Below are 26,036 nucleotides of genomic sequence, written 5' to 3' on the forward strand. Positions count from 1 at the left end.
CCATAAAATTGGACTGGTAAATATTCCTCAGACTTAACATGCCACTATATAGCTCTGTACATTTACACTCAATACCTAGAAATTACTCCCTCTTCATATTCACCTTTTAGAATTGTTATCTGCCATTAAGTCACAGGTCCAGATGCCTCCCCATAAATATCCCTGATTCCTCCAAGGAAATGCATTATCTCTTTTCTTAAATATAGTAGAGATCCTATTGTCTGAATCTCTTTGATTTCCTCTACTTAATATTATACTTATCTGCAGATATGTTATATCTCCTGGCAATAAAATAGAAGCTCCCTTAACTTAAGCTCTGAGGCATTTTTATCTATCTCTAGAACATATTACATTACTATCAAAGAAAATTTGGTGAATTAATGCTGAAAATGGTATTTCAAGACAATTAAGTTGGTGATAATATGTAAGAATGTTAGACTTATGGTAGTGAGACCAGTTAGGAGGCCATGAAGTAAGGACTCAAGCTTGAGTGGTGACAGTAGGAATGACAAGATAAAAACACATACATGAAAACTCAAAGTTAATGAGTAACTGATTAGATATGGAGGATATAAAAGAGGGAGAATTAAACACAGTCAATTCTTTTTTAGATTAAGTGAACAACATTACTATTTTCTCCTTCTTTCTTAGGATCAGTTCTAAGACAGAAGAACAGCAAGGGTTAGGCATTCAGGGTTAAATGACTTGCCCAAGGACACACAGCTAGGGAAGTGTCTGAGACCCAATTTGAACTCAGCTCTTCCCAATTCCAGACTTGGAGCTCTATCTTCTATGTGACCTAAATAACTCTGAATGGCATTAATATTAATAGAACTAAGTAAGAAGGGAAATTAATGTTGATAGAATCTGGGATCAGTTTTATATAGGGTAACTTTGGGGTAATATCAAGAAATGAAAGTAGAATTCTCCAACAGGGATGTGGTACTAAAGGCAGGAAAGAATAGTTAGCACCAAAGATAATAGATCTGAGAACTACTCATATACAGGTAACTAGGTTGACAAGGGAAACCATGAAAATAAGTCTAATAGAATATATAGAAAGATAGGAACAAATGGACAAAAAAATCACTATGGGAGTACAAAATTATAAATGATAGAAATTCTAGTTTTAAAATAATTTTTACTATTTTCATCTTTAATGTTTATATAATACATTTCCTTTTAGAAAATACAACAAAATTTTATTTTAATAGGCAACTAAGCTGACTCTATTCTCTTACTCAAGAAAAAGAAAAGAAGAAATGGGGACTAGACTGTAATTTTTTTTGTCCAAGGAACTCATAGTTGAGGAAATTCCCTTCACCAATGCAAGTCATCTACTCTACAATACATAATCTTAAGGAACTGCCTAGGCTAGAAGTATGAAACATGTCCAAACCAGACTAAAATGTACCTGGGGAATGTTTAACCATATAAATTAAAAAAAAACCAATATAACATAGATAATGATAATTTGTCATTTTCTAAATCAATCAAAAACCTGCACAGGGATCCATGAGAGTCAATATATATCAGAGGTAACATATTTTTCCTGGCTCCAACACCAGATCTCTATTCACTATACCATAAAGCCTATTCTTTTATTCCCGAAAGAAGACTACTGTCCAAATGTTTCTCTTTTCTTATTCCATATTTTAAAAGAAGCTCTTGAATTGTTTGTTTGTTCATTTGTTTTTACTTTTAAAAGATACACATTAATTTTTAGGTTAGGAAATAGACTTTTGGAGCAAGATATCTCGATCTTGCAGAAGAATTTACCGTAATAATATCTCTGCATCATGATATCCAATGGGATGTACTGGGATTTGGGGGATTCCCACTCCTTCATTTTCTGCATACCTGAAGGTGTATTCTGAAAAACCAAGTGAATTTTCTAAGTAATATGCCATTTTATATTTCACAAAGTTAAAAATTTTGATCATTCTCCACATATTAAAGGTAAAACAGATTTTAGAGATAATTGATTCACATTCTGCTCCATCCCCACTCCCAGGGCCTTTGAATAAGAGAGAAAAGTCAATGTGTAAAGTGCATTTTCATATTTCATAGAGGTTATTAACATAGTTATAGTATGAGAGGCAATATGGCATAGTAGATAGAGACTTGGCCTTGAAATGAGGAAAGACCTAGATTCAAAGCATAATCATCTTAAATCTTTCATAGCCAAACTGGCTTTGTGATCTCAGTATTTTAGGTAACGCCATATCATGATATCCCAAAGGATATATAAAACTATAAATTACAGAGAAAATGCAATCTACCCTGTTCCAGAAGAGTGAATCTCTTCATCCAAGGACCCTAAACCAATAAAATCCCAAGTCCAGAGCCCATCCCTACTATTACATTGCTACCTACTGTTATCATTACATCTTAAATACAATTTATAGTTTCTGCAATAAAAAGTTATGACTTTTGTACATATTTTCTGATTAGTATTTCTTGAAAATCTGCTTACTTTCAACTTATTTAGTTACTCTTTATAATTTTCTCTTAATCTTTAGATTATTTAACTTCCTTGGGAAGTTTTGAATTTCTGCCTAGATAATCTACCACAAAGCTTTTCTTATTTGTATTTTCTGCATTTAGCACAATGACTGACATGTAATAAGTGCTTGATTTTTTTGGGGGGGGTATTTTATTGTACTGTATCATGCAGGTCAGAAAGGATAAAGACTGAGAAAATTAATTTATTAATTAAGAAATCACCAGTAACCTTAGAACAGTTTTAGTTAAGTAATGAGTTCAGAAACCAGACTTAAAAGAGTTATGGTGTGAATGAGAAGAAAAGAATAGAAGGAAACAAAAATAGATGACTTTTTCTAGAAGTTGGGCTATGAAAGAGAAGAGAGCTATTAGGAGAATAGCTTGAAATGTAGGAGGGTTGTTTATTTTAAAAGGATGAGGAAGATCTGGGAATGTAGGCACTGGGGAATGAGCAGTGGATAGAGAAATATCTAAGTTGAGAGAGAAAGCAGGGATGATCCAAGCAGTAAGCTCTTGGAGAACATACAATGGCACAAAGAAAGGGGTTAGTCTTGGTAAAGTGAAAAGTTTTTCTGACCAAGACTGGACCAAAGTAAAATAGAACAGTGGATCACAGTTAATGGATTTGAAGTTTAGTTTTAGTAAGAAGAGATAAAGTATGGATGGAGTCAGTCTTATGATGAGAAGTGGGAGGGATTGAATAGATGACCTGAGGAGAGAAGAGAAAGTTTGGAATAGACTCTCTTTAGGGTCTGATAAGAAGTTAACTTGGGAATAGTAAAAGGATTGGCACATAGCTTAGGTAACATAAATTGTGATTAGATAACATAAATTGTTATTAACTGAATTGAACAACACCCACAATCATGTGACATCTGGCATATCTGGCAGCATAATAGTAGAACCAAATAAGTCAAATAAGGAGGGTCTGATTTAGACTTGTTTCAGAAAAGAATTCCAAAAGAAACTGAACCAACAGTGCAAGAGATCCAAGGGCAGAGGAGAATGTACAGTGGAACTGATTAACTCTAAAATCAAACTGGAAGAGGACAGAAGCAAGGCCAAAGAAGAGGTTGTGATGGACTAGGAAAGTAGAGGAAATTAGGATTTGTGGTATGCTGGGGGGCCATCAAAGTCATGATGTTTTGACATGGCCACTTGTGGCAACCGGAGGTCACACAGTGACCTCCAGAAAGAATGGAGACATCGACTCAGTCTTCCCCTGTGTGACTTTTCTCACTAACACCCCTTACTATTGGAATTGCTATGATTGTTCTCTCCCTAGCTTCAGGAAAAAATAATATGAAAGCAAAATACTTGCAGGATTAATACTAATGTTCCACACTATCCCCCCAGAATATTGTCAAAAGATCACACTCACAAAATCAAACCTAAAGACTCTTATGAGTTAAAACTTTTATCAAGACTGCACTCAAAATTCTCCACCCAATGTACAGGCCTGGAACAAGCTCTCCTGAGCAAGTTTATTAATTACCCTTTAGTATGCCATGCCTCAGTGACTTGTTTTAGTAACTAAAATCTGTCTTGGAAACCCCCAATGTAACATTAGAAAAAAGATATTTAAAACTGAATTGTTTCTGTTACCCTTTGATCCCTCAACTTGGCAACAGTGTTTGTTGATTGTCTTCTAAGAACTCCTGATTTACTATCTATTTTATTAAAAGTAACAAATGATTTTTGTTTAATCGTAAACAAGCCCAAGCACCTCACAGGTTAATGAAATAACAGACCTCTAGCTATGCCACCCTATGGCAAAATCATTTATCTTTTGCAAAATCTTTGTGTAGGTTTTCAGAATCAATAGTAACAATATAAGTTACCAGACATGGGAGGTCCTGGGTTTAAATTTGGGCTGAGACACTTCCTAGCTGTGTGACCCTGGGCAAGTCACTTAACCCCCATTGCCTAGCCTATACCACTCTTCTGCCTTGGAACCAATACACAATATTGATCCTAAGATGGAAGGTAAAAAAAGTTAATGTATCACTTACCCAATTATCTGCACTGAATATGTATGTTGAAAATAATGTAGCTGCGTGCCAAGAAAATATGTAATAATTGGAGTATAAAAATAAAGCCAACCCTAGGCCTAATAGAACAGTTCTGTGCAAAGCCTGAATGTCTCCCATCACTCATTCACACCTTGCTGTCACACCTAGTTGAGGACCCCTGAAGTCATGGACAGGGCAGGACCAAGATCACATCAGTGGTGAAGATGAAGAATGAATTTAAGAAGAGTGAAGCACAGTGTAACACAATAGGCAGTTATGGTCAGATACACAAATTTCAGAGTTCTGGATCATTAAGGTGGAACACTTTTTGTGAAGAGGAAGAAGTCAAAGGTACAAACATCTCTGTGAGGAAAAGGAAAAATATGGGAGCTAAGAAACTTGATCAAAATGTGAAGCCACAAGGAGTTGGGGGGACATTGACATATCTTCTGAAGTCCCCAAGTATAACATGGTCTTACCCATTTAAACCCAATTTTTTCCATTTGTAGAATGGAGATTTTAACACTTGCACCACCTAAACCAAAGAGTTGTGAAAAAAGTGATTTCTAAACTTTTTGTTTAGTTTTGTAAAATTTTATAAAATTTTTAATACAAAAATTTCTAAAGTTTTATACAAATGTAACTTCTTATTTCTATTTCTCTCATTCAGATAGCCTTAAAATAACAAAACATACTTATTTAGTGTTTTAGGTTTGCAAAACATTTTATATGTATAATCTCATCTGATTTCCAAAATAACTGTGGGAGATAGGTACTATAAGTATTATATATAAACCCATTTTATTGATAGTCACACCACTAATAAGTATGTCAGAGGTGGGACATGAATCAAGGCCTTTTTTGATTCCAGATCCAACATCCTTTCCATTACACAATGCTGCCTATCTTATAGAGTGATACCATATTGCACACATTATGCATTAAAATCCTGTGTCCAGATTCATGATACTCTTGCATGACTTATGATCCCTTTAGGACTTCTTACTGACAACATCCTGCTCTTTCAAAAGGTCCTCAGTGGGCTGCTGGGTGGCTCAGTGAATTGAGAGCCAGATCAAGAGATGGTCCTGCGTTCAAATCTGGCCTCATATACTTCCTAGCTATGGGATCCTGGGGCAAGGCACTCAACCCCCATTGCCTTGCCCTTACTACTATTCTGTTTTGGAATCATTGATTTCAAGACAGAAGGTAAGGGTTATTTAAAAAAAGAGAGAAAGGTCTATCACAAAAATATGGTCCCTTCTGTCATCACCCATTTTATTTGGAGGATGCTGACAATTTAAAGGTACAAGCTAGTGGAGCATCAAAATACCAGACAGCTACACTTCTACTTCTGTGTCAAATCACATGGCCTGTTCCTAAAATCCACCATTTTGAGGTCTATTTTTCTAGCAGATATTTTAGAGATTTGGGGAAACGAGGGCTGGTTCACTGATATTGATTCTTCACACTCTGAATACATAGAAGATTATTAATTTCAGGTACTAAATACAACATTAACAAAGTTACCAAAGCAAGCAGTCTCCTATAATCATGTTATTCACATTAAAATTGATATATGAAAGGGTCTTTTAAGTATTGAGCATCACAATTGTATAAATCAAGGATGTTATCATTAAATAGGATGTTTTTTAATTCTCACATCCAAATGTTTGTGTTGCTATTTAATCAGAAAGACCTGCCATACTTTAGGAACCTGTATAACTTGTAACAAGTGTGTTGCTCACCTTTAGCTGGGTACCCTGGAGTGAGAGGATCACCAGCTCCATTCAAGTTTAGTACATTCCCTCGCTGGGCAACATCTCCAGGAAGGTTCCATCCACTGGGATAGGGCTGTACTCCAGGAGCAAGGTAATCAGCTGGATCTGAGTATAAGATAATCCCTATGGCTCCAGCTAACATGGCATTCTTAACCTGCAAAGTCAAAGTAAAATCAACAAAGCAGAAATGACAATGCTTAGCTACTAGAACCAACCAATTTGATTCTCCTGCCTCTAATGTATATGTGCATATGTGTATATATATATATATATATATATATATATATATATATATATATATATATATATATAAATTAATCAAGGGCCTCTACTTCTACCACCACAGTATTTCTCACAGACACATCTGAGTCTCCTCTTTTCTATGCCCATTACTAGCACTCTAGCTCAGTGCCTGTCTTCTCCTTTTCTTATCCGGATGCCTGATATACCATAGGTGCTTAATAAATGCTTTTTTGAAACAAACTGAATTTGCTTTTCTCACCTTCCATCTATTCCTTCTCTAATCCATTCTCCATAAGATGGCATTGAAGCACAACAAAAAGACACAGAATTTGGAATTAAAATATATGAGTTCTAAATTCAGCTCTGTTTCTTGCTATCTAAGCTTTAGTTTCCTCAGTCATAAAATGATTCTTATTTCTTCACTACCTACCTGACAGTTATGGATAGGTTTAAATATAATAATCTGGGCAAAGAAAATCTTAAAACAATACACCCACACATCCTTGATTTTTGTAACCTTTGACAAATTACTCCTCTTTTATAACATGAAGGCTTTGGAGAAGATGATCTTTAATGTTCCTCCCAAAACTCTAAGTCTATGAATTTTATTCTAGCATCCTAAACCATAATGATCTTCCAAATGTTCTTTTACCATGTTATTTCTATTAAAAACAACATTCGACTTCCAGTCAAGATGGCAGCTTAGAGAAAGCTAAAGTTCAGATCTCTGGAAACCCTTCCTTACCAATCTCAAACTGTATGCTCCTAGGGCACCAAAATTCAAAACAAACAACAGGATAGATCCCGGGAACCCTCCTTCTGGACCTGGATCAAAAGGTACGGCCCCCCAAAAGCCAGAACCCGAGATCACTCGGATCTAAGGGGTAGACAACCCCCCCAACCCAGAGTGGTGAGTCTGAGGAAGCAGCTGGAACCTCAGGGCGGGCAAAAGGACCTCAGGGCTGGATATTCTGAAGGCCACATCCTGAAAACAACCTAAGCCAGACTCAGGGGCACCCAACACAGACAGCAGGGAAACAGAGAGAGAAGGGGGGGGCGAGCCTGTAGCCCCCTGGCTGTACCATCTGAGTCTCACGGAAGGTCCCTGCATCAGGGCATACTCAGTCCAACCCAGCTGAAGTTAATCATATCAGGAGCCCTTAGAGCTCCAGGAAGCCACGGCCCCTCCCCCTTCAGAGAGCAGGGTCTTCTGGCCGGCAAAGGCACTGAGATACCTTGCGGACAGTGCCAAGCCAGGCTCAGAGCATGTAAGTAAGGCAAAGAAGAAGCATCGGGAGGGAACTGAGAGCAGTAACACCCCAAACCCCAGGCTTCCCCGGGAAGACAGAACAACAGCTGCATAGAATGGACAATTTGCCTAGGGCTAAAGCCTCTGAACACCAACTAGTCCTCCCCACTCAGATAGAGATGGAAAACAGCACAGAAAAGCCTCAAAACGCCAAGAAAAACAAGAAGAAGGGGGCTACTTTGGACACATTTTATGGAGCAAAAATACAAAATACAGAGTAGATAGAAGAGGAAACAAAAGCAAATGTTCCAAAACCGTCCAAAGGAAATGGAAACTCTCCACAAACTCATGAAGAATTTGAATCAGAAATGATCAAAAAGATGGAAGCCTTCTGGGAGGAAAAGTGGGAAAAAATGCAAAAGAAATTTATGCATCTACAAAACCGGTTTGACCAAACTGAAAAGGAAAACCAGGCTTTAAATGTCAAAATCAGGCAACTGGAAGACAACGAGCATGTAAAAGAGCAAGAATTAATAAAGCAAAGCCAAAAGACCAAGAAATTAGAAGAGAACATAAAATATTTCACTGACAAGGTCATAGACTTGGAAAATAGAGGGAGAAGAGACAATTTAAGAATATTTGGACTACCAGAAAAGCCAGAAATAAACAGCAAACTCAACATCGTAATACAAGATATAATCAAAGAAAATTGCCCAGAAATCCTAGAACAAGGGGGCAATACAGGCACTGAAAGAGTTCACAGAACACCCTCTACACTAAATCCCCAAAAGACAACTCCCAGGAATGTAAGTGCCAAATTCCAAAGCTTTAAAGCAAAAGAAAAAATCTTACAAGAAGCCAGAAAAAGAAAATTTAGATATAAAGGAATGCCAATCAGGGTCACACAAGACCTTTCAAGTGCCACTCTGAATGACCGTAAGGCATGGAACATGATTTTCAGAAAGGCAAGAGAGCTGGGCCTTCAACCAAGAATCAGCTATCCATCAAAACTGACTATATACTTCCAAGGGAAAGTATGGGCATTCAACAAAATAGAAGATTTCCAAGTTTTTGCAAAGAAATGACCAGAGCTCTGTGGAAAGTTCGATATCAAAAAACAAAGAGCATGGAATAACTGAAAAGGTAAATATGAAGGAAAGGGAAAAGGAGAAAAAAGTTCTCTTTTTCTTTTATTCAAATTCTCTTCTATAAGGACTACATTTATATCAATCTATGTATATTAATATGTGGGGAAAATGTAATGTGTAAATAGGGGGAAAAGAAAAACCAAATAGAATAATCTTTCTCACACAAAGATTCACATGGGAAGGGGAGGGGAAGAAAACTCCTATAAGAAGGAGAGGAAGAGAGTTTTTACTTAAACCTTACTCTCAGGGAAATCAACTCTGAGAGGGAAGAACATCCAGATCCATTGGGATCTTGAATTCTATCTTACCCAACAAGGGTAGGGAGAAGGGAAAACCTAGGAGGGTAGGGGGAGGGAACACAAAAAAGGGAGGGAAGAAGAGGGGGGGAGGGAAGAAAAAAGGGAGGGATTAGAAAGGGAAACATATCAAGGGAGGGGACAAGGGGGACTGATTTAAAGTAAATCACTGGACTAAAAGGTAGAGCTGAAGAAGAAAGGTTAGAATTAGGGAAGGATATCAAAATTCCAGGGAGTCCACAAGTGAAAATCATAACTTTGAACGTGAATGGGATGAACTCACCCATAAAACATAGACGAATAGCAGAATGGATTAGAATCCAAAACCCTACTATATGTTGTCTTCAAGAAACACACATGAGGCGGGTTGACACCCACAAGGTCAGAATTAAAGGATGGAGTAAGACCTTCTGGGCCTAAACTGATAGAAAGAAGGCAGGAGTTACAATCATGATATCTCATAGAGCCAAAGCAAAAATAGACCTGATTAAAAGGGATAGGGAAGGTAATTATATTTTGTTAAAAGGGACGTTAGATAATGAGGAAATATCACTAATCAACATGTATGCACCAAATAATATAGCACCCAAATTTCTAATGGAGAAACTAGGAGAATTGAAGGAAGAAATAGATAGAAAAACCATATTAGTGGGAGACTTGAACCAACCATTATCAAATTTAGATAAATCAAATCAAAAAATAAATAAGAAAGAGGTAAAAGAAGTGAATGAAATCTTAGAAAAATTAGAATTAATAGACATATGGAGAAAAATAAATAGGGATAAAAAGGAATACACCTTCTTCTCAGCACCACATGGCAAATTCACAAAGATTGACCATACACTAGATCACAGAAACATGGCATACAAATGCAGAAAAGCAGAAATAATAAATGCAGCCTTTTCAGATCACAATGCAATAAAAATAATGATCAGTAATGGTACATGGAAAACCAAATAAAAAATTAAATGGAAATTAAACAATATGATACTCCAAAATCGTTTAGTTAAAGAAGAAATCATAGAAACAATTAATAATTTCATCGAGGAAAATGACAATGGCGAGACATTCTTTCAAACCTTTTGGGATGCAGCCAAAGCAGTAATCAGAGGTAAATTCATATCCCTGAGTGCATATAATAACAAACTAGGGAGAGTAGAGATCAATGAATTGGAAATGCAAATAAAAAACTCAAAAGTGATCAAATTAAAAACCCCCAGAAGAAAACTAAACTAGAAATCCTAAAAATTAAGGGAGAAATTAATAAAATCGAAAGTGGTAGAACTATTGATTTAATAAATAAGACAAGAAGCTGGTACTTTGAAATAACAAACAAGACAAAGTACTGGTCAATCTAATTAAAAAAGGGAAAGAAGAAAAGCAAATTAACAGCATCAAAGATGAAAAGGGAGACATCACCTCCAATGAAGAGGAAATTAAGGCAATCATTAAAAATTACTTTGCCCAATTATATGGCAATAAATACACCAATCTAAGTGATATGGATGAATATATACAAAAATACAAACTGCCTAGACTAACAGAAGAAGAAATAGAATTCTTAAATAATCCCATATCAGAAAATGAAATCCAACAGGCCATCAAAGGACTCCCTAAGAAAAAATCCCTAGGACCTGATTGATTCACAAGTGAATTCTATCAAACATTCAGAGAACAGTTAATTCCAATACTATACAAACTATTTGACATAATAAGCAAAGAGGGAGTTCTATCAAAGTCCTTTTATGACACAAACATGGTACTGATTCCAAAACCAGGCAGGTCAAAAACAGAGAAAGAAAATTATAGACCAATCTCCCTAATGAATATAGATGCAAAAATCTTAAATAGGATACTAGCAAAAAGACTCCAGCGAAGGGTCATTCACCATGATCAAGTAGGATTTATACCAGGGATGCAGGGCTGGTTCACTATTAGGAAAACCATCCACATAATTGACCACATCATCAGGCAAACCAGCAAAAATCACATGATTATCTCAATAGACACAGAAAAAGTCTTTGATAAAATATAACATCCATTCCTATTAAAAAACACTAGAAAGTATAGTAATAGAAGCGTCGTTCCTAAAAATAATAAATAGTATATATGTAAAACCATCAGCTAATATCATCTGCAATGGGGATAAACTAGATGCATTCCCAATAAGATCAGGAGTGAAACAAGGATGCCCATTATCACCTCTACTATTTGACATTGTACTAGAAACACTAGCAGTAGCAATTAAAGAAAAAGAAATTGAAGGCATCAAAATAGGCAAGGAGGAGACCAAGTTATCGCTCTTTGCAGATGACATGATGGTCTACTTAAAGAATCCTAGACATTCAACCAAAAAGCTAATTGAAATAATCAACAACTTTAGCAAATTTCAGGATACAAAATAAACCCGCATAAGTCATCAGCATTTCTATATATCTCCAACACAGCTCAGCAGCAAAAACTAGAAAGAGAAATCCCATTCAAAATCACCTTAGACAAAATAAAATACCTAGCAATCTATCTCCAGAGACAAACACAGGAACTATATAAACACAACTACAAGACACTCTCCACACAACTAAAACTAGACTTGAGCAATTGGAAAAACATTAACTGCTCATGGATAGGACGAGCCAATATAATAAAAATGACCATCCTACCCAAACTTATTTATCTATTTAGTGCCATACCCATTGAACTGCCAAAAAATTTCTTTACTGATTTAGAAAAAACCATAACAAAGTTTATTTGGAAGAACAAAAGATCAAGGATATCCAGGGAAATAATGAAAAAAAAATACAAAGGAAAGGGGCCTGGCAGCTATGGGGGAGGGGGGAAGAAAATGATCTTTGTCTCTAATGAATAATGCTTGGAAATGATCAAATAAAATATTATTTAAAAAAAAGAATGAACATGTTATGATGGACTGCTATTCTTAATGTAAGGAGAATTTGAATTGAATTCCATTTTAGACATTTCATGAACTGTATACACATAGGTAAATCATTAATTCTCTTACTCTAGATTTCTTCTTTGGTCAAATTAGGATAATTATGTTTGTGATCCTTAACTCACTGGATTGATTTAAGGAATAATCAGAAATATCCCTCAAGAAGGGATATTTCTCAGACTTTTTTCCTCCGTGAGTTTCTCCTGTAAGACATGTTCTTGACTTTGCCTTTTAAAAACTCCTCTATAGTTCTTTTATCCTGGAATTTCCCTCAATACTTGGATACTCTTAACTCTCTAATACCCATCTCTGTAGCCTTCTCAATCTATTATCCTTCTGCTAATCTTGCTCTACTTTTCCTACTTCTAAATTTCTTTGGGAGCCTTTCTATTTTTTGGAATGGCACATACCAGTTTTCATTAATTTCCACCCCTGTTTCTCTTTACTTAATTCAAAACCCTTTCCCTTATGCTATATATTTTCATTCTCTACCACTACATCCTTTGTCACACCCAACCTTTTTTTCAGCCTTTTTTACTACTTCCTTTATGCACATGTTCCCCCCACCCCAAAAGCTATTTGAAAGAAGAAAAAAAAAACAACAACACTCAGTCTATTTTCATTCTCTTCCCCATCTTACCTATCACCAACCAAGTAGAGTATAAACTCCTCACCCTGGCATTTAAGACTCTACAATCTGTCTCTCACCTGTCTGTTCAGTTTTACTTCATTCTTTCATTTATTTCATTTTTTCATTTCATTTACTTTCATCCACTTATTTAGTCTGCTTTCTAGTCAAAGAAGACTATAGTCCTATTTTAGTGCTCTCCTTTCTCTTCTCTGGGCCTTTGTTCCTTTTGTTTGTTGAAGTCTCTTTCTTCAACTCCCAACTCAGATGCTACCTCTTCCTCCATGAAACCTTCCCCAACTCCCCATAATTTGTTATCCTCAGCCTCTGTGAAAATAATTTCACCTTCTTCAAATTTCGTAAAGCACTTTGACTGGATCTCTCCCTCTTATTATACTAATAACGGTTAATTTTTTATTTACCTATGTGCGAGGAACTGTGCTATGTATTTCACTAATATTATTTCATTTAAGCCTCACAACATCGCTGTGAGGTAGATGATATTATTACTCTCATTTTAAAGATGAAGAAACAGGGAGAGAGAAATTAAGTGATATTTCCATGGACACAACTACTAAATGTCTAAGGCTAGATTTGGACTCAGGTCTTCCTGATTTAAGGTCCAGAGCTCTATCCACTGTACCACCTGGCTGTCCTTAGTATAATCATTAGGCATACTTGTTCACTTCCCCATTAGATTCTCTATTCCTGTAAGATATAGTCTGAATTCTTTCTATCATTGTCTCCCCTGAGTCTAGAAAATTGCCTTATTCAGAATGGATACTTTAAAATTGTTTGTTTAATTGAACTAAAGTCAAAGGAGCTCAAAAAGCAGAGGAGTTTAGTGGATAGGGAGATGGGACTCTGAAAAAAGTTCCACATTTGCCCCACACACTGAATGTAAACCCCTCTCAGGGCCCAGACAACTCTCTAAGACATTCAGTTTCTGAGGAAGGTCAATTTACATGGGTAGATAGTTTTCTCAGAGAGTGTTTTCAATAACCAATAAAATCATATTTGGTCAAAAATAATAACAAATTCAATAATCCAAGTTAACCCATCAGAGTGAGAGGTGAAAGATCCATGAGTTTCCCTCAAACTACTTTCCTAAAATTTAAGATGTCTAAAAATATAACAAGGTGTTTCTGAGACAGATAATGTCCTAGGAGGTATGCAAGTAAAAGCATCATAGCTACCTTTATAGCAGAAATTCATTTTTCCATTGAGGGAGAGGTTCCTGGAACCAAAAGACTATAGATTTAAACTTGGAAGGAACCATTGAGGCTGCCTAGTTAGTCCCAACTCTCTCATTTTAGAATTGGGAAAACTGAAGCCCAGGCATGTTAAGTAACTTATCCAAAGTCACATGGGTAATTAGTACCAAGATTTAAAGGAGGTGCTCTTACTCAACAGGCAGAACATTCTCTAGTCTACTGTGTTAATATCTCTATATAAGGTCCTTTATAATTCTAAGAAGTCTATGAATGTACAAGCTTCTCAATCAAGTCATTATCTTTTAAACTGTCCTCATGCATAGGAATCTATTAACATCATAACATATAACATATAATACTTTGTAGGAAGAACATCCAACATTAATAATATTTTGGAAAAGATTTCTACAACTACCATTCCATTCATCATCCATACTTCAGATGAATATCCTCTATCCTCTCTGTTCCAAAAAATGGTATCTTACTTTATTTCCTCTGAATATTTTCCCATATCTAGCAATAACAATCTTTCCAGTGCAGTTGATTTTCATGTCTCGTTCTAACTTGAAAAAGTCTTCAGTACGTGCGTAGTTCACATATATAAGATCTCCCTGGATGGTAAAAAAAAAAGAATTCAGACTTAAAATTTAACTGATGGTGTCATTAAGAAACTCAACTAAAGAATCAACTTACTCCATCATACAACATAAACACAAATTACTTTTCCATTTTCATTATATATTTTGGCCCATATTTATATTGACAACTTGCTAAGTCAGGAAAGTGATAGCATATGGAAAATATGCTTTAAATAGAATAATTCAGATTCAAGTGATTTTAATGACCCATTTGAATCATAGGAAACTAAAAAAAAAACCATTAAAAATCTAACCATAGTATTATTTTAAGAATCGCTATAATATAAACAGATCAAAAGTTAGTTCAAAATAACATGAATAAAAATAAGTAAGGGTTTACTATGGACCATGCACTGCTTTAAGCACAGGGGATGCAAAGGGAAAACCAAAGCCAAAACCAATGCTTTCCCTTAAAAAAGTTTATATACAAGAAGATAATATAAACAAGGCATGGTGGCTCCCACTGACACAAATAGGATTTGGGTATTATGGTTTGGAAAAGTGCAAGAATGGCTGGAGTCATAGATGATTCAACCAATACACTCTTTCAAGTAGCAATGGTAACAGTGATTTAATTATAGTTCCAGAATTAGAAGGGGGAAAGGGGGGGGACCATAAGTTTTGTACCTGGGAATAGGGAGGCAGATGAGATTGTCAGGTAGTAAAGAGAAGCACAGCTGCCAGAATATGTTTGGATATAGTGGTCCATTATTATATGTGGCAATCAACAGCCAGGATGTAGGTAGGAGGATGGGAAAATAAGAAGGTTCTGTACATAAAAGTTATAATGCTATTCTCACATGAGAATGAATTACTTTTCTGAAATATAAGGATGTATTCAATGATTTATCTCTTTCTTACTTCCAAAGATAATATCTATTCCCACACTGTTTGTGCTTCATTAAACTTTGGTGTACTTAGGAAATGTTATATAAACTTAAAAGGTGAACCCTTGAAGTCAGTTAGTCAGTAACATGAGTTTAGACCTCTACACAAGATTTTATATTATCAAAGAAAATTTTTTTAAATTTCAAAATCTTTTACTTTTAACTTTTTTTTTTACTTTACCTCTGGAGTTCCTTGGGCTGAGAAAGCATTATATGGTGGAACGATCTCTGAAACATTTTCATATCCACCTGGGGGTATCTCAAAGAATGAAGTATTGAAAATCTAGGAGGGAGGATGCAGTAAATTTTAATGGATGACTTCATGTTATTAAACAACAATCTATTTTGTTTAGAAGTATATATAAATATGTTCCCATTCCTATCCTTAGTAACATGTAATTCAATGAGAAAATTCCACTGAGGGCATTAAAGAAAGAATTTAACTATTGCAATCATCAACTCAAAATGTATATAACTTATTATCTTTACCACCCCCAACCAGCCTGTCATAACATTCTAGTATCATTTCTCTTTCTGTGAGTGGAATTGCCACTGAAGGATTCACCCAGTCATTAATGTTGGATATCTTGTGTCCTTAACAATTCCTTCTCCCTTACCCACCCCAATTCAATAAATCACAAGTCCCGCTTTCTCAATTTCTCTTGAATCAGTCACTTCCTTTCTACTTGCACCGATACATTCCTATTTGTCTATTTGCCTTTATGCCTTTATTACCACATGTCCAGACCATTGTCAAAACCTTCTAATGCATCTTCTTGCCTCCACTTCTCCTTCCTCTTCAATCCATCCTTCACACCATTTCCAGATTAATCTTCCTTTAAGCACAGGCATTATCATTTCAATCCTCTTTTCAAAACCCTTCAATGACTCCCTATTGCCAAATGAATAAAGTTTAAACTCTTTTCCTTGATATTTACATTCTTCTACCATCTGATACCTCACTGCCTCTTATGTTTTCTTTTATTCTCTATGCATACTGTGTGCCCCAGCTAAACTAGACTTCTTCTTGACCACTGTCCTCTTCCTCTCTTTGACTTTGTTCAGAGTGTCTTCTAGGTCTGGCATAATCTTCCATTGTGCTATCCTTCTGTATCTACTAAAATTATACCAGTCCTTTAAAGCCTGTCTCAAAACCAACTTGACCATGAGTACTTCCTTGACCCCCCAGTTAGAAATGGTCTGACCCTGAGTTTAGACCTAACATCACCCCAAATGGACAAAAAGTCAGATCTGGATCCATTCCACTTGCTAATTCATTACAGAATAACCCTGTGTAATTTTTTAAAAAATCGCAGTTCCACTTCACCTCAATTCCATGTTTATCAACAAGTGAAACATAGTTGGGATTTGTGTCATTAGGGTAAGATAGGAGCACATCATAATAAGCCAACTCAGCTGAGTCCAATCCAAATTTCTTCCATTGACTCTGGATTTGCTTTGCAAGAAGAAAATTCTGCTTTGTTCCTGCCAGATGAGGGAGCTTTGTAAAAGAACTAAAAAGAACCAAAATACAGTGTGAGGTCTATGTTCAGATGAGGAGCTTATTATCATTCCCATTGTAATGAGAGCTTAGCTGAACAAATAATTGAATTAAATAAGCTTATTTGTTTGTGTAATTTTTTTTTTTTGGTAAGCCTAAAGCCAAACTTTTATAGACATGTGTGAGTTTAAAAACAGTCAGGTAAGCACACTGCTACTTCAACAGACAATTATATAACTTATCACCTATGATGGGGCCTAACTCCAGTGAATAGTGCAAATGTTCACTTAAAGCAAAGGGATGGGTCAAGGAGAAATTCTTAGAATCATGCTATGATCCATAATCATGTTTGCAGCTCAAATGTCTTCTGTAGCAATAATATCACTTCTTGAAGTCAATCAAGAAACAGGGAAACAGATTTTCAGAGAAAATCTCTTAGGATTTGCCAGTACAATGATCATTGCAAAGTTCTAGTGTATTGTCAATAAATTTAAGGATACAATGGAATTATTTCAAGACTGTGACCTCACAAAACCGACAAAATCTATTTTGTTTAAGGCTAACACTGTTCAAATAAACATTTCCAGGACCTCTTTGGGTCACTGGTACCTTCCTAAATAGTATCATTTGGTCTTTCAGAGGAAAACTGAATAAAACACAGAGGACAGTTTGTATACTTCCTAACGAGACAGAACAATTATGAGATATAAAAACACAATTTTTAAAAAATAGAATATTTAAATAAGTGGATGGCCTAAATATATTCAGTTTTGCTTTTAGATAAACTTTCAGCTCAATTTGAAGAAAAAAGAAAAAATGCTGGCATTTAAAAAGTCATTAAAATTGTATTAGACAGTTATGTCCTAATGGATTCCTCAGATGACAAATTTTTGAGAATACGGTTAATAAAATATCTCTTTAGGTTTGGGTTACATAAAAATATCTTGGAAGTGTATATTCCACTCAGATTCTGTGATTCTTTTTGTACTTTGAATAAAATGTAATCTTTTTTTTCCCCTAACAAATTACTTCCCTAATTTTGTTATTCTTGCTCCTAGAGAGCTGCACAGGCTGCCTAATTAGCAAGGAGAGTTGGCCCAAAGAATGGAAGGTAGGGGAAAAATTCTGTCTGAACTGACTTAGAATTACCATAATGGTAATCATCAATCCACAAGAGTGCCATTTTACATGTGGATAATCAAGAGTTGATTTTAGTTTCAGTATTTGTTATTGAATTATTGGATTACTTTCAATTACTGTATTTTTTCCCTTTTCTATCATTAAAGCAATGGCCTCCAAAACAACCAGTTACATGACTAAAGGTTTGGTGCTTGATAAGATTGTGAGAGTGTTTTTTTTTTATTAGAAATCAATGGTTTTTAATGGCATTTATCTTTTTGTGAAAACAACAGTGGTTTTTTATTCTGTTTGATCTTCATCATAACCTGATGAACACAGTTTAATTCTTATTCCCATTTTATAGATAAGGAAACTGAGGCTGTAAGAGATTAATTGATTTGCTCAGGTTTGCATAGCAAAAGGACTCTTCATCAAGGAGTTCTCCATACCATTGAAATCATGGCTCCAACCACTATGCCCTTTATGCACCTAAGTAAGTATTTGAATCAGGGTTCACAACCAGATCTTCCTGATTCCTAGACCATTCCTAGACCAAGCACACTCATTATACTACATGACCTTCAACACAGACTCACATGTGGAATGAGTATATTTGAGAGATCAGTTGTATGAATACACATAGTTGAGTGAAGGGGAAGATTCAGTTAATGGAATTGTAGGTTGGAACTTCTAGATTACAGAAGGTCTTAAATACCAGATTTGGTGGTGTTTGGAAAAGGGATAGCTACTGATGATTAATTTGGTTGAAAGGATTAATTGGAATTAGGGAAGATACTAGGCAAGGAGAACAAAGAGGTTGATTCCAATAGTCTTGAGGAGAGTATGGGACCTCAAGAAGCAAGGTGATATTATGAGTAGAGAAGAGATAGACCAGAAAGTTACTGTGATGAGTGCTTCTGAGGTTAATATTCACTTCCTGCTGAGATACTGGTTAGCGCATATACTTGAAAGAAGCTAAGTGGGAATAATCCATGTTGTTTGACAGCTTTGGAGCCTTAGCTTCTGCTGATCTATGCCTTCTGTAGAATTCTCTGCACCTTGAAGATGGAACACTATGAACTTGTGGTTTACACATTTGCCATTTTAATGACACATAGACTACAGAAGATATTTAAGTGTCTCCCAAGAGGAGGGAGAGATAGTTTACAGCTTTGTTCAAAGGCTAGAGTGTAGATTATTACAGAGACTGGTGACAGAAGAGGCTTTGGACATTTGACCTAAATGATCAAAGGATTAGAGGAATGGTATACAAAATATGGATAGTTAAGAAAATGAACTTAACTGTGTTTGTCCAGCAGTGCTAACAACTGAGAGATTAAGAAAAACTTGTATGAATAGGTATCTAAACCAATCCATGAAGTTATCCAAATATTCTGATAGGTGGAGGTAGAGGAAGAACATTCCAAGCAAACAGCAGAAAGGCTTAGAAGCAGGAATATTCTAGGGAAATAGCAAGTAGGTCCATTTGGCTGGAACATTGTGCCCACTGGGTAATTAATGTGCAATGTCTGAAAAGACAGGCTGAACCAGATTCAAAAAGGCTTAAAACATCAAAGAGAGGCATTTGTATACAGGATTTGGGCACAGATTTGAGTACAATCCAATCTATCAAAGTACTGGCAGAGCCCTGCAAGTAGAAAGCTGGATCTCAGGACCAGAATCTCACAGGCTGCTAGAGAAAAATGACAGAGATCAATGAGAAAGCATTGGATCCACTATCATGGGGAGAGTTCCAGAGAAAATGAATTTCAGAAACACTAGCACAAGAAGAATAAAATGATAGGCTAAGAAACAAACTCAACTTAAGGGGCAGGGATTTATCAAACTTTGAATATAGGATGAGTGTTAGAGTCAATAAATATAATTCAACACCTCTATAACTCTCAATTTTTATTTGATCCATCCTGAAAATTGTCTTAGCCAATTTGATGACACAAAGCTATAAACTCTCTCTCCCTCCTATTGTAAGGCTTTTAAATGTCCTCTGTGATTTCTGTGTCATCAAAATGGCAAATGTAAGCATCAAAAATTCATAATATTCTATCTTCAAGGTACAGGTGAAAAAAGCATATCTCCTCAGGCTTTTTATTAATTGCCTAGCTGTGGCTTTCTGCATGACTTCACTGCCAGATATCTCTCTCATATCTGTGACATGTTCTAGCTAAGTAGCAAAGATTGTCCTTCCAGGTAAATTCACAGTCCCTTCCTCCCCACCCACAGTCTCCAGGAATTTACATTTTAGTGTCCATAATAGGTACCCTCTATATCACTTAATTGTCAGCCCAGCTGAGCTGAGCCCAAACTACTTAACAGAAGCTATGCTAATGCATCGGGCCACTGCCAAAAAAGAGGGTTGTCTTACTTTGTAATCTCTATATTTATTATACTCTATCTTTCCTCCTCTAATAATAAATTTTACCTCATTTAGCAAATCTGGTCAGAGGTAGAGGGCTTAGTAAATAATTGTCAATAATTATCTTTTCCAAGTATCTCTCTATGGATATGGGGAATATTAAGGGTTTTAAGATCACACAAGGTAAGAGTTACATTGTCTTCTTTTATGAATGTCTACTTAGAGCTTTAAACTGCACTCCATCCACCCAAAAATCCATAGCAGTGAATAAAATCTTGAAATCTTCTACCATCTGGCCCAAGATTAGATCTTACTTAGAAGCTGTGGATTTTGAGTATTTATAAATGTTCCTAAGAAACAGAGGTGACTGGAAAATATATATGATTACTGGAATATTGTATACAGATTGTCCTCCCTTTACCACAGATTCACATTATGCATTTTTCTAAAGAAAATAATTTTGAAAGAAATTGTATGCCTTAACATTATTTAACAATAATGCCCTCTTTCTGTTTTTGCCTTTCAGCTTGGCGCTCCATACGCTCCCCAACCTCCATCTCCCAAACCCTAAAAAAATAACCTCCAAATGAAAACAGAAGAAATGGCACGAGACTGCTATCACAGCTGCAGATGGAGTAGGGCTTATGACATCTACAGAGAGAGGAGGTTTTTGCCCCACTTTGATCACCTGCTAGCATGTCTGGCTCCAGTGTCTACCTCCATTTAATTAGGGTGCAATGTATCTATCCCCAAACTCTCACGTTTCTCATCATCTCCTGTATCCCTGTTGGTTCCCTCATGTTTGCCACCTGCAATGTACACTTTCCCACCTCACTCACCCACCCCCTGCCAAATTCTTCCTCTCAGTTCTGGTCAGGGCTCCAAGTGTTTCTCTTCCAGTTTCGGCTTCTCTGTCCTATGCCCCCCACCCAAATGGCCTCTTTCTTTCCTCCTTCCTTTCCTTTTCCAGGTCTGCTGGAAAATTCACATTATAGAAAAATCCCTTTAAATAGAGGTCTAGGGGTCCACTTACACACAGTCTGTAACACCCTGGAGGTAAGGATGTCACTCAAGTAGCCTATAGGTATTTGCTAGTCCAGGACAATATAAATACATTTGAAGGAAGACAGTACATAAATAATAAAGTGTACATAAAGTAGGTAATACTTTTCCTTATATTTCACGGATAATGTATAATACATAACCATATGTAAATTATTTATAGATCGCCATTGCAATTTTACATGGAAGGCAAAAATTTTGACTGGGGAAGTAATGTAATTAATAGTTTTTTTCTTTTAATTCTTGAAAGACTTAATTTACACAGTCCTGGATGAAAGACAGGATAGTAGATAAACAAGGAAAGGTATAAGAGAAGCCCCCTCAAGCTTCAAGACTCCTTGAAAATTTTAAGTAGGAAGTACTCTCCTGGGAGTTGAGAGATTGGGGTGGTGGGGAGTGGGGATAGAAGAAGAGAAATTCACACTAAAGAGGCCATGAGCAAAAAAAAAAAAGGGAGACATTCAAGCAGGGCAAGTAGAAAGCTATTTTAACAGCACAATTTATAAAGGAATTTGTCCAACCATACTGTATGTGTTTGAATTATGAAAGAAAAGAGAACAAGTGCTTCAAATAATTTGACTTCACAGCCCTAACATTAGGTATATGATGTAAGGAAGTTGAAAACAGAAAAAGAAAAAAAATATATACATACAGCAGAGCAGCACCCTTTATGGTGTCAAAGAACTGGTAAAAGTGGGTGTCTGCTAATTAAGGAATAACAAAAAAAATATAGATGAAGTGGAATATTCTTGTAGAATAATAAATGACCAATATGAGAAATTCAGAGGAACAAAAGGAAACTGAGAAAAAACTTTGAAATGATGCAGAGAAAAAACAAATAAGACCAAGAGAACTAGATAGATATAATAACTATAACAATGTAAATGCAAGGATAATTTAAAGGAAGTTGAACTTTAAATACCTGAAAATTCAGAGATAAATAAACACTTCACTGCTGATGGGGCATAGGAGAGGAAGGACACAACTAAAACAGAATACTGTATGCACATACATGTGACTCAGGTATAGTGATATAGACTTTTTGTTGAATTGTTTTTGCTACAAGGAGATTAAGGAATGGTAGAAATGACTTTTATTCAAAGACAAAAGGTGTCCAATGAGATATATTTTTAAAAAATGAAAAAAGGATTTCCAAGTGCCATGCAATAGTGGGAACCCAGTTAAAATTTAATTACATAACTTTGTAGTGGATCTGACAAATCAGATCAGTTTGGAGACTTGTAGAAGCAATCTACTGTAGCTTGTGAATTTGAAACAGAGAAGGTAGTAAAGTATGCAGTATGCTAATAGATAAAGCAAAGCATATAGTTAGTAGAATGAATTGATAAGGAAATCATTTTGGCCTAATTGTCCAAGAACAGGGCAGAATGATCCAACTCAGTGCAAAGACAAATATATTTCAAAGAAGGATGGAGGGAGGGAGAAAAAAGGAAGATAGGAGAATTCAGGACAGATGGTTTCAATTTTCGAAGTAAAAAATGTTGGGGTGAGTATTGGAGTGGCAGATAAAGAAATAAGAAGTCCTGGAAAAGCCACTGTGGATAACATAAAAATATTTCTATCAGAGAGGATGGAAAGGATTGCTATACAGTACTGAGAAACCAGCTGAATTCTATAATTTATGCTATTTCTCAAGTTATCTTGAGTTATTAAAATTCTATAGAAAGCATTTAGCATATGCAAAGTAAACCAAATACAAATAATTCTCAGGATACTGAGATGGCAATATTTGGGCAGTGATTCCTTCCAGATCTACTTTTTGTAGTTCTCCAATTTTCTCTGAATTTCCTTCAGGCATTCTAATATTAGCAAAAGACAGTCACATAAATGTTTATTTAGTATGAGTTCAAGATGAAATATCCCAACAGTTGTTTTCTCAGAAAGCTTTGGAGTTATTAAAAAGTATGATTTGTTTAAAGAAAGTTAAGATCAGTTCAGTTCGACTTAACCATTTATTTATCATTTCCCACATACAAAGTATTGTGTTAACTACTAGGGATAAATACTAGATGCTATGGATTTGATCTCTATAGTCAATCATAGATAGTTAAATTAAATCAAACTACCCACAAATAATTTTCTATAGCTACCTCACTTGTCCAAGGACAAGTAAATTAGCACTAAAATTACTTAAATGTTCTCTGTATAAACCTATATATATATATATATGAAATGGCCAACTAAATACTAAAAATGGTTGTTACATATTCATTTGCAATGCCACATATAAAACCCAGCTGAGGGTATTTCTTCATAACTCAAAAATCATTGGCAGTTTCAATTTAGTAGGCATTTACCATGATCAAATGCAGGAAATCTAATCAACATAATGTCCAGTCCCATTCAATTAGATCACATGAAGATAGTCACAAAGAACTAATTTCCATTAGTACTATTATTAAACAGTTACAAAAATTTTAACAAAAAAAATGATGGGAAGAAAAGCAATCTCCTTAAAATGAGTAATAGAAATAACCACTGATCATATGGTTTGTTAAAATCTCTGTATCTGTTTTCATAACAACAGAAAACTAAAAGGATACAACTGACTTGTAATTTAATCTGCCCTTTGCAAATACTCTTATTTGCAACATGATTTAAGGCATCTGTTGATGCCTGAAAGAAATCCAATCAAATCATCCATCTGATATCTTTTCTAATTATTTTCATCAACCATCCACATTTCACTGGTCCTTAATGATGAAAGGCTTAATAAAAATATTTGATTCAACTAAAAGAGGAAGGATTAAAGGAGTAGATATCACAGACCTCCAGTTAAGAGAACAAAGTTAATAATTTTTTTAGTTCCATTAAGTGAAACTTTGCCTTAAAAAGCAAGGTATGTTTTTCCCACTATGAGGTGGAGGAAGGGAAGAAAGAAAAGCTTTTATAGTGTTCAAATGCATTAACCATTTACCATAGTTGCAAAGATTTTGACTTCTTTTGTTTGGCTTTACAACTTAGTAAATAAATTACCTTAATATTATTCAAGAAAGAAAAATTCTCAAATATGCTACAATGATTAATAACTGATGTTTACATGATGTTTTAAGGTTGGCAAAGTATTTTACATACATCTCATTTCATTCCTGCAACCATGATAATCATAAGATGTTAGGGTGCAGTGAGAAGACAACTAACTCTGAAATCTAAGGACCTGCATGTGACCTTGGATAAATCACCTTAATCTCCATATCTACAAAATGTGGAGACTGGACTATATGAATTCTAACATCCTTTCCACTTCTAAATCTATGATCCATGCCAGATCTCCCATTTTATGGATGAGAAAATGAGCCAAAGGATGTTCTTTTGCTTGCCCATGGTTATACAGCTGGTAAATGATAGAGCCATGATCTGAAACCAGAGCATTTGACTCCAAATCCAGTACCCTATTCACTTTACCAAAGTAGAAGTTTTTCTGATATCATTTTGGGCTGCTTTGGATGGATTTTCTTTTAAAGGCATAAAATACAAAACACGAAAAAATAGTCTTACCGGAGAAATTGTCTGATGTTTTCTGCCTTCATCTCAGATATAAGTTTCCATCTTTCATTTTGGTAAGTAGGAATTGAGATGGCTACTTCTTTGACAGGTTTAATAAACCATCCTGAAAAATACAGCCACAACAACCTGCTAACTTTCTTAAAAACTAGGAGCTCAAGTTAATATTAACACCAGAAGACCTAGAGAACTGTCCTACTCTATAAAAAGAAACCTTTTCATACTAAATACATTCAAATTAGGTAATCATGTCAAATATTTTAATCAATTTCTGAATAGTTTTATATCCCGAGGATTGAGGGTTTCTATTTCAATTAAACTGAATTATTTTCTTTTATTACTGATGATGTAGCATTCCTAAATCTATGACATTCTTGGTTTTGTTTTGTTTTGTTTTCCAGTCGGGACTGTGACCTGCTAATGGTAAATGAAATTTCTAATCACTGTGGCAGGTTAGGTTATTCACTGTTTAGATTCTTAGAATACTAACATGTATGCAGAAGAGACAACAAATTGTGCTGAATTGAGCAAAATCAGATCAGTTTAAGTTTTAAAAAATGTCAGGTTGTTAGGAATAGAGTTGGATCTGTAATTACACTAGCCCCAATTCAGAGACGCACCTTCTTTGCAAGTCTTAGATACCTAACAAGATGGAAGGTTGGGCAGAGGGAAGCTGAGGGTTACATAAACACTTATTGGTGGGAGGCAAGGCTTGAACCCAAGATTTCCTGGATTTCCTGGGTTGTCTCTTTAGCCAGGATACTCAACCTAAATCGTAAGGCTTACCCCCTCGCAAGTGAGGAAGGGGGAGGGAGGAAGAGAATGTGAATTGCGAAATGTCAGAAAATTATTCTTTTTTTTTTTATTGTACCAACATGTAGCCATTATATCTTACTGTTATTCT

General features: G+C 35.5%; 1 protein-coding gene across 7 annotated transcripts in view; it reads right to left on the reverse strand.

Moving 5' to 3' along the window:
* LOC100013563 (N-acetylated-alpha-linked acidic dipeptidase 2) overlaps positions 1-26,036 on the reverse strand; it is a 98,048-nt gene that overhangs the window by 61,844 nt on the left and 10,168 nt on the right. For 4 of the 7 annotated variants that reach the window (XM_007495044.3, XM_007495046.3, XM_007495047.3 and 1 more), the window contains 6 exons: positions 25,127-25,238; positions 16,879-17,065; positions 15,733-15,834; positions 14,512-14,637; positions 6,266-6,452; positions 1,780-1,873 (listed from right to left, as the gene is read on the reverse strand). In XM_007495044.3, the coding sequence (XP_007495106.1) occupies positions 1,780-1,873; positions 6,266-6,452; positions 14,512-14,637; positions 15,733-15,834; positions 16,879-17,065; positions 25,127-25,238 (808 nt within the window). Of the gene's footprint in view, positions 1-1,779; positions 1,874-6,265; positions 6,453-14,511; positions 14,638-15,732; positions 15,835-16,286; positions 16,826-16,878; positions 17,066-25,126; positions 25,239-26,036 lie in introns of those variants that run through there. The other 3 variants (XM_007495048.3, XM_056794535.1, XM_007495049.3) reach the window with 3 other exon arrangements.

This window comes from Monodelphis domestica, chromosome 4 (genome assembly GCF_027887165.1).
Source record: "Monodelphis domestica isolate mMonDom1 chromosome 4, mMonDom1.pri, whole genome shotgun sequence".
In the NCBI taxonomy this organism is placed as follows: domain Eukaryota; kingdom Metazoa; phylum Chordata; class Mammalia; order Didelphimorphia; family Didelphidae; genus Monodelphis; species Monodelphis domestica.